Raw genomic sequence first — 10,291 nt, forward strand, 5'->3', positions numbered from 1 at the left:
TTTATTACTTGTTATTTGAGGTCATCTGCTGCCATTCCCAATAAATTTGGGATAAAGACATTGATGATTTTTTTGCCTAATTATCCCTTAATAATTATTTTTTATTAACTTTTTTTATTTATGCATATCAAATTGCAAATGTCACAAGGCTTTGCCAAATATAGAGCATTTTCATCGTCAATGATCAATTTCCTTGGCTTAGAATAATTGCGAGAAAAGGCTATAGAGTTGCAATCAATGTGATTAACAATGTTTTCATCCGCATTTGTTTAAGAAAATGAACAATCAAATCTATTTCTCAATTCAATTGAAGCCCAAAGAGGTGAATAGGGTCCTAAATAATGAGAGATATGAAAAAAAAAAACACGTTTGATTACGCCTATCCTTAATTCTAAATAGAATGGAACGGCACACAAATCTATACATAAACATAGTATCTATTTTTTTTTTTGTAAGACCAAAACAACGTCGGATTAAAAAAAAAAGGGTATTTAGGAAATTTTATTTTTCTTTTGATTATGAATTTTATTAAAGGGTTCACTTTTTCTGCAGTTACTGTAGATAAGTTATCTGCAGTAAGCCCAATACGACGTCGTTTTAAGGCAGAAATCATGGTGTTTTTATAATTTTAATTTATTTCAGGGTTATAATAGTCTTTATATTTATAATTTTTTAAGATTTCAATACCAAAACGACATGATTTTGGAAATAAATACAGATAACTTATCTGCATTAACTGCAGAAATATTTTTTCCTTTATTAAAAGAGGGAGGATATTCTCACTACCAAAATTTTTCACTACCAACTTACTACCTATCTAATGACTATTGGATCAAAGAAAGAGAATGCTAAAAAAAATTTGAAAAGAGAAAAAATATTAATCCAATGGTGATTAGATAGGTAGTAAGTTGGTAGTGGAAAATTTTGGTAGTGAGAATATCCCTCCTCTTATTAAAATACAATGTATTTTTTTCCCCCAAACCCCAAAATGACTTCTTTTTGTATTACAAGAGATAACTTTATTTATTGTTGCATAGGAAACATTAATCCCATAGTGTAATGCAATAATACTATATAATTTTATTCACATGAATGTTGAATGGAAGCAATCTGTTCAAAATTTGATTAATCTTTTTAGGCAAGGTGTTCTCCAATTAAGAGAGTTTAGACACTTATTTCCAGCCTAAGAAATAAATCTTCGCGGTCCTATTTTCAGTTTTTCACTCTTCCTAAATGACACGTCCCTTGCCCCTTCCCGCAAACCTTCAAAAATATCCTCACCATATTGGGGTGTATATTCAAAGCCTTCAATTTCTGTCTTAAAATTTCTTCTCTTTACATATTAATATTAAGTGTCATAAAGTGATCTTTTAACTTATACATTGGCTATATTTTCAGAGGAGTGGTGGAAAGCTGATACAGAAACTGTTATCAATCAAATTAATTAAGGAGGGAAAAATAGTTAATGCAGATAAGTTATCTGCATTTATTCTTAAAACGACGTCATTTTGGTATTGAAATCTTAAAAAATTTAAATATAAAGACTATTATAACCTTAAAATAAATTAAAATTATAAAAATATCATGATTTCCACCTTGAAAATGACATCGTATAATTTATCTGCAGTGCAGAAAAAGCATTAAGACTAATTAGCTCAACTCGATAAATGTATTGTTTATCTGCTTATTCTTTCTTTCTCATTTTCTACGAGTTAATATTTATCAAAACTTTGTCTGCGTACTAATGACATACACTGTCCTTTCTCTTTAATGATTTAGGAGAAGGGTAGTTATTATTTTCTTAACAATTTGTAGGCATCTTCATCGTTCGTCTTCATCTAGAGTTTTTCAAAAAATAAATAAACGAATAATTATAGAAATGGACCCAAATAGTGATAACACATAAAGAAAGAAACAAGGAAAATGTAATTCTACTTTTTAAAGGAGAAAAGATTTTTTTGCATCAACATTAGATATCCAATGAAATAAAAGCCTCAATTTTGAGAAATGCAAAAACGAAAAGAAAAAAAGAAACATAGTATTTAGTGCACACACAAGGATGCGACAAGGCTTCCCTGTCCTTCTTCCACCAGATGAAAGACTGAAAGAGACCTGTGACATGAAACTTTATGAGAAACATTTGTAACTACATGAAGGTAACCTTAACAAAAGAAGGGGTTTCAAACAGTGATGTATCTCGAAAGAATTGTGTTCCTACAAAAAAATATAATTATTTATTATATGTAGTACATAGTTATAATATTAAAAGTTATTTTTTTTTTCTCCTCATAAAATTGTCGGGTAACGTGGCGGAGAGAGAAAAAACAACTTTAATTTTATAACTATGCACTATATAAAGTATGTAATTATAATCTATAACATGACTAGATTTTCCTTCCTACAACATGGTTCTTATATTTTGGTAAACGAAATTTGCTCATGTCTTTGATATTCAAATAATGCAATCATCAATCATTATGTTAATCATAAGTACAAAATTTCTTATTAATTGCTGAAAAAATGAATGATTGCATCATTAAGATATCTCATTATTCCTCTCATTTTAAAAGTTTCTGAAATAATCAGAATGTTTCATGCACATTATGCATGCTGAACCAATTAGTGAACTGATTACAAATCCATAAGATAGTGATGATGATATGTTCAAAGTTAGTGACGTGGAAACCACGCCAACTAATGTTGTTTACTCCGCAGTGACTCTGCAAATTTTAAGTACCTTTTGTCCAATTATTTAATCAATTTGATTGCTGAAACAACAGCTAAGAGGAGAATTCATTCTTAAAACTTATTACACTTATTTGATTAGTATGTTTACTTGTTCAAAGAAATTGAATCCGTGCCATTAGATTAATGTATATAAAAAATAAAACATAGACAGTCACTATGATAATATATAAAAATTTCATTTCATGTTTGCAAGATGCATACATTGATAATAGACATACATTCATGTGACATCAGATATAAAGAAGTTCCCATGAAAATACGACTAAATGCATATAGGGGTGTCCATGTTGGAATTCAAGTGGGCGTAATACTCCAAGACTACAAATTTATCAGTTCAAGAGAAGCATTCACGATTTGTTCTAGACACTAGATATGTAAATTTGTTTGACAACCTTTTCTCTTTACTCATTATAGTTTGCCTAAAGACCATAGGTTTGAGCTCAAAATGGACCATGGGAGCTCCTAGAATCCACCAAGGAGGGTTGTCCAAGTTCCCAATGTGATCAAACAACTCCCCAAGCCTCAGATTCAAGAGTGGGTCGCCACTTTTAAATGAGGAAATCTCACCACTCAATAGTTTTCAAAGGAATTTCTTGTGTGGGTTAGGTTTTCTAAGTGATTCGAAACAAGTTTGAAGTTGGATCCAACTAGTTTCATCCACCCAAGCTCACTTTAGGTTTTTCAAACTCTCACTCTCTCCCTAAAATGGCATCCTCTATTCTTTGGGAAAGTTGGTCCAAATGAAGTGTATGTTTTTATCTAATTTTAACAAAACATGTGTTTGCTCGTTGGGCTACTCGCTTCAGCAAGCTCCACCAGCGAGCTATTACAACGCTCGCTGAACAGCTCGCTTCTACAGGCTCCCTAACGAGGAGTGGCTGATAGGGGGTCTTTTTAACATAAAAGCTCAATTCCTCACTTACTCTCACTTAACCATTTTAAAAGTGTGTTTTCCTCATATACACAATTCTGCATTTATTTAACTTTATTAAGCCTATCAGTTAATTAATCTTCATTATGCATAATTAAATAATCAATCCAATGCAATAATACATTTTACAAATTAGGGTTATTATAGTAAAGGCAAGGCCCTTCAAACTCAGACCCCAAGCAACCAGTTCAAGGGAAATGGCTACAAAGACACTTAGAGGACTGGGGCTTCTTCCTATCCTCTTTGCACAAGTTGCAGGCGTGGCCATTTTGGCTAGTTGGGATGCCGTGTGCAAGATGCCTAGTTGCTGGCTATTAGGGTAGTTGTAGAGTTCTGAGCTGCTGATGTCATAATTGTACATCTGCGGAATGACATCGACATGGGATGGATATATTTCCTTAGACTTTAAGTCTGGTTTGTTGAACCTCTTGGGGCATTTATGGATTGGTCTTTATATCCCGTATGAAATAGGTCTAGATCAGAAAACATATCTAAGAGCTTGGGTCTTGTCCAACCACCATTGCCCAATACACTGTAGTTCAAAATAGCTTCCGATCTAGAAACCCAATAACTCTTAAATGCACTCGTTGGGTTCATGACCATGTCATGTCCCGTTTATTCGTAATGTCATCAGAAGTTCTTTCCTACGATTTGAGTAGTGGATTGATAATTATTTGCATATGCATGAAATTTAATATTTTCTTTTCTTCTTGTATATCATTTCCAGCTTGGCGAGTCTTTTTTGTCACAATACAAATTGTTTTATTGATTCTCGTCCAAGCTTCTAACAGTTGTATTGGATGATTGTGACGTCAACTTTTCTTTGGTGAAATTTTTTCAATAAAAAAGGGCAAAAAAGACAAGATAAAATATGTTGTCATTGTTTTGTTCTCTGTTCATGGTGCTTCAGACTCACTGTACAAGACCTGGTGATGTAATTTTTGATGCACAAAAGCCAAGCAAGATGTTGGATGCTGTTAGAATTGCTTTCACCCATTAAGACAAAATCAATTAAGGAAATTAATGGAAGCCAAACAAAGGGCATACCATATAACATTATGCTTTAATTTGAAGAGAAGCTTTTACGCCCATGTTAAATATATAGCCGTAGTCATCACTTAATGATAACTGACTCGTAGAGCTGATATTAGGACTATGCATTTGTAATTATTCTTGATTTGTACTATGTGTGTAACCAACACATAATTGCTCCAATTATGAACCCGAATGCTTATAACTTTATAACCATTTCACATACTCTCAGAAATAAATATTTGTGCCTGTGCTTAGGATTATTTCATTGGTGTCAATTTTTTTTTTTTCTATAAATGAATAAGGAGATTTTTGTCGACAGTCAGTTACCAAACAGCACATTCAGAAAACCTATCCTATAAATAATCAGACAAGAACATCTTCTCTCCAGCCCCATCTCATTAATAACTCCCCATTAGTAATAAAACATTTGAAACAAGACAACAAAAATTTTGCATATTAAACATGCACTAACTAAAGAAGAGAGTTTATCTTCAATATGGGCAATATCTCCATAGCATTTATGTTTTCAAACTTCCAAGAAAAGATAGATTACAGCACCCTTGATCTTTGCAAGTATATTTACTAATGAAAAAGCAAGAAAAATAAGTAATAAACAGCCAAAGAGTAAGTCGTTTAACAAAAGCTGGTGTCCAGGTTGCAGAATAAGTGAGGATCACAATGGAATTAAAACATTTTAGCAAAGACGTTAATCACAAGAATGAGTCAAAGAAATGGATTGTTGAAAGACATGAAGATGAAACCGAATCAAGTTCTTTTCAGAGCAATTATAGTTACCAATTTTGATATGTAAAACTTGCATATATGTTAAAGAACAATGTTCTCTTTCTGTTTGGTAAAACATGAAGTTGTACTTTTCTGTCATAAAAATAACTACATCATTTTGTATGATTTCACTCATGTATGAAAAATGAAAAGTGAAGAATTGCCTAAGTTGCATGACCGAGTCATAAAATGTTCAACTTTCTTGTCATTAAAATTCTTGAGCATATTGCAGACTTGGATGAAGGGCACATGAATGGCTTTTATATTTATGTTTTTAATACGCCCTCTCACGCAAGAGTTCTTTGAGCTTAAAAGATGGACAATGCACGAGTGTGCTAAGAAATTCCATAATATCTATTAGAAGAATATAGGCAGCAAGGATCAAACTCAAGACTATTTGGTCATAAACTCTCATACCATGTGAAAAAAGATTATATTCGATTGAATGTTCCCAATAGGGGAGGTTACAATATATACACAAAACTCAGAAAAGAAAATCTGGAAACTAATTAATTACATACATTTACCCTAATTAATGAAATAATCAAAAGAGATCCTAATTGATCCTTGAGAATAAAAAGGTCCGGTATGATTCCTAAAATACAAAGATATCTAAAGATATTCCACATCCACTAATATTTAGGCAGGCATTAGTAATCTGTAAGTATAGTATCCCATTACCTGTCTTTTGGTTGTGACATCTACTCCCTCTTTGTAGAGTTACATTGACATAGCAAGAACATTCCAGCATAGCTCAATATGGGTTGTGGCTATATTCAGAGACCAAGAGTGATCTCACAAAGCAGTGTCTTTAGCCCATTGATCAGCCATCTCCACATTATACCCATCTGTACAATTCATACTGAACAGCTCCATACAAGAAAATCCTTCCAGAGTTGGAGAAGCTATACAGATAACGACACTACAAAAAAAGTAATTGCATTTGCATGACAATTCTGTATAGTCAGCTAAAACAATCAGTAGTTGACAGATTCATGCATATTACCCTTGCATTTTTGCAAATAGATATTTCCTAGACTCAAATCAGTGACTTTTTGGTAACAAAGGAGTCAACTATACCACTGCTCCAAGGCTCGTCCTTGTAGAATGATCAAACCACTGACATAATGAGGTAGAGATAAGCCTTCTGCTAATCGTTAACATCTTCTGTTATTTCCAGCCTAGCATCTCCTATACTTGCACTTAGTAATTCCAGAATGGATGTTATATGTTCACTTTGAGGATGAGACTGATCCCCAGCAACAAATGCATTTAATTGAGCACTGACATTAATCCAAGACCATCCTGGCTCCTTTATTACTCCCTTTGATTTCAATAGCTTCCTTATATGTGCAGCTTCCTTCCATCTCCCCTTGGCAGCATATATGTTAGCCAGGGTGATGTGAGTTCCAGCAGAATTTGGATCCATGCGAAGTATCTGTTCTGCTGCCCATCTTCCACGGTCAACATCCCCATGAACCCTACATGCTCTGAGTAAGGTAGACCACACAACATCATCACTCTGGAATGGCATGTTTCGTATCATATGCTCAGCTTCACTCAATCGCCCTGCTCTGCATAGAAGATCAATCATACAACCATAGTGCTCTTTTGAAGGACTGATCCGATACTCATTAGTCATTAACATAAAGTAGTAGAAACCAAGATCAATCAATCCAGCGTGGCTACAAGCTATCAGAACCCCAATGAAAGTTACATAGTCTGGCATTAAGCCAATACTGGAAATCTTCTCAAACAAACTAATGGCCTCTTGGCTATAACCATGTTCGGCATACCCATTAATCATGGTTGTCCATGATATAATGTCATTATTTTTTATCGCATCAAAGATTTTTGAAGCTTCTTGTAGACTCCCACATTTTGAATACATACAAATTAGAGCACTATGAACCATTGCTTCATGATCCAAGCCAATGCAGAGGACATGAGCATGCACCTGCTTCCCTTGCTCAAGAAGTGCCATGCTTCCGCAAACACTCAGCATGCTAGCAATTGCAAATTCATTTGGTTTCGGCCCTTCCCTTCTCATCAATGATAGATAGTTGAAAGCTTCTTTTGCATAACCTCCTTGAGTGTAAACAGCAATTATAGTGCTCCAAGAAATAATATCTTTTCTAGTCATACCATGAAATACTACTGAAGCTGAAGTTAAAAGACCACATTTTGAATAAAATGTAATAATGGAATTTGCCACTGACAAGGAATCTACCAGACCTAGACACAATACATGGCCGTGCATCTGTTTCCCCCATTCAGTAATAGCAAGATTTGCACAGGCAGAAATTATGGCTGCAAAAGTATATTTATTGGGACTGACATCTGATTTTCTCATTCTTTTAAATGCTTCCACAGCATGTTCTTCTTCACCCATCTGTACATAAGTCGTAATAAGGGTTGTCCATGAAACTACATCTGGCATCCTCATTTCTTCAAACAATCGCATGCCGTAGTTGGGTTTCCCACATTTATTATACATGCTAGCAAGAGTATTAATGACAAATGAGCTCTCATTGAACCCTTGTTTTATTGTTTGAGTGTGTATAGCTTTCCCATAATGTAATGAATATGAATCAGCAGATGCTTTTAAAGCAATAGCAAATGTATGTGAATCATAGCCCACTTTTGATCTCCACATTTCAGAAAAGTACAATAATCCCTCCATACTGAAACCAGCATGGACAAGCCCCGCAATAATGGAAGTCCAAGATACCACATTTCTTGTTGTCATGTTTTCAAAGACTCTGCAACCTTGTTCTATTTTGCCTACTTTCATGTACATGTCTACTAAGGCACTGCTGACATATACTGAGTTTATCAAACTAGATTTCACTGAAAATCCATGCAATAATTCTCCAAAAGATATATTCATGCCAAGTGCACAAGCCTTGAGTGCAACACTAATAATGAATTGATCCTTCTGAAGTCCTGGCTGGACCCAAAAATCTGAGAACAAGATCAATGCTTCATTCAAGTCCGAGGCCTTGACATAACCCGCTATTAATGTGGTCCATGAAACCTCATCTCTGTGAGCCATTTTATCAAACATATCCCTAGCATCACAAAGTTGGCCCTGTTTCACTAGTTGCTTCAGTTCAGAGTTAAGTTCAAGCATATTATGAACATAATAGGCATTTGGACTAAGCAGTTCTGGTTTTGGTTGCAGGATCAGTTCTCTGCATTTAGTTGCAGTTCCTGTAAATATACTAACTTAAATAAGGTTGTATCCTGCTAGAGAAACATGAATACCTTAAAAAAACCATGCAAAGCTTACATGAATACTTTTGAACTATTATTAATTCATCCACAATCGGATAAATGAAGCATCTGGAGAAGAGTTATTTGGCATCTAAAGAAGAAACTCCCATTCAAAACCATATTGTACTATACCTAATTAGAGTTCAAATTCCATTAAATGAAAATTAATAATACTCAACATGAGATGACAACAACTTTATCAAAATCTTCTAAAATCTAAAAACAAGTAGGGGGAAAATTAACATTTAACACTATGCTCCAATCTTAAAACACACTAAAAGATGAGAATAGATCCTCTCATGTGTAATTTAGCATGAACATATCATGCAAGATAATTTATCCATGAATGGTTAAAATTATCTCACACACATGATTATACTAAATAACACGTCATGTATAAGTGTAAGTTGGTTATGAAACCATAGCTAAAATTTTTAACATATATCTACAGAGGAAGAGGAAGGTTATATTTATAATTTTTCTGTTTACAAACTCTTATAAACTACGTTATGTCTCATCCGTAATACACTCTTGAGTAAAGTATTATCGGATAGTGTAGTTTGTAAGTTTGTAAAAAAGAATTTGTAAATTGATCCTTCAACATTTCTATAACAAGTGTCATAGAGAAGAGAAAATAAAAATTTCCATACAAAACAAGAAAACAGATTATTTTTAACTACCTGGATAAACAGGTGACTCGAGATCCCTTGAAAATAGGGGAGTGTTTGGATGGATAGAAAATGAAGGGTCGAGGGCGAGGCCATGAGAAGAAGCATATCCACGGTGCAACCAAACACGTCGCCGGAAGCTGTTGACAATAAAACCCATATTCCCAAACACCAAGAGCCCATGCATTTCTCTTTCTCTCCAGTTCCCTCTATGGCTGAAGTGAACCCTCAAACAATACCCAAAAAATAAAAAATAAAAAATTAATTAAATTAATCGCCGTTGGGTTCCGCCGCGGGCGCTGCTAAAACCTTGACGCTGACATGCTTATCGGTGACAACAGTGGCTTCTTTGTTCCTGGATTGCAATTACTGACCAAAAAACTAGTAAGTAGAAGGCAGAAACACAATCCAACGGACTCCTAGCAGCAGTGTTCGAGACTTTTTTGGGGGCCAGCTTTTAAAAAAAAATAATAATAATTAGTTTTATAAAATAATTTTTTTAATTTCTTTTATTTTTTTGCAAAAATTAAAGAGAGTATTAGATTGGATTTCAAAGGATTTTATTATTTTAATGTATTATTTTTGAAAAAAAAATTATTGGTATTCAATTAGAATTTAGAAGATTGAAAAAAAGTATTCAATTAAAATTTTAAAAGATTACTTTAGATTCTGTCCAAACCGATATTGATCACTATTTTAAACAAAAGAATAGCAATATTGTGGTATTCAAAAATCTGACAACTTTAATGGATTTTCAATTGGTGTGAATTTCGTGAGACTTTTTAGTGAGAAATATAAATAGAATGTCCCTCTCACAATCTCACCCTAACTCCTAAGATTTCTCTATTAT

The 10,291-nt window shown here is 33.7% G+C and overlaps 1 protein-coding gene across 2 annotated transcripts; it reads right to left on the reverse strand.

Moving 5' to 3' along the window:
• Nucleotides 1-5,973: 5,973 nt before the first annotated feature.
• LOC133314456 (putative pentatricopeptide repeat-containing protein At3g47840) lies at nucleotides 5,974-9,792 on the reverse strand. 2 transcript variants are annotated; one of them, XR_009751957.1, is made up of 3 exons: nucleotides 9,454-9,792; nucleotides 6,504-8,710; nucleotides 5,974-6,419 (listed from the first exon to the last, which is right to left on the reverse strand). XR_009751957.1 is itself a non-coding variant. In XM_061515938.1 (2 exons), exons 1-2 carry the CDS (start codon nucleotides 9,626-9,628, stop codon nucleotides 6,648-6,650), a joined length of 2,238 nt encoding a protein of 745 aa, XP_061371922.1. In that variant the 5' UTR covers nucleotides 9,629-9,792; the 3' UTR covers nucleotides 5,974-6,647. The 2 variants fall into 2 exon arrangements, 1 of the variants encoding a protein (XP_061371922.1); XM_061515938.1 differs by having other exon boundaries at nucleotides 5,974-8,710.
• Between the last annotated feature and the right edge of the window lie 499 nt (nucleotides 9,793-10,291).

The sequence above is a fragment of the Gastrolobium bilobum genome, unplaced genomic scaffold (assembly GCF_033153095.1).
Source record: "Gastrolobium bilobum isolate Gb01-03AN ecotype WA unplaced genomic scaffold, APGP_CSIRO_Gbil_v1 utg80331, whole genome shotgun sequence".
NCBI lineage: Eukaryota > Viridiplantae > Streptophyta > Magnoliopsida > Fabales > Fabaceae > Gastrolobium > Gastrolobium bilobum.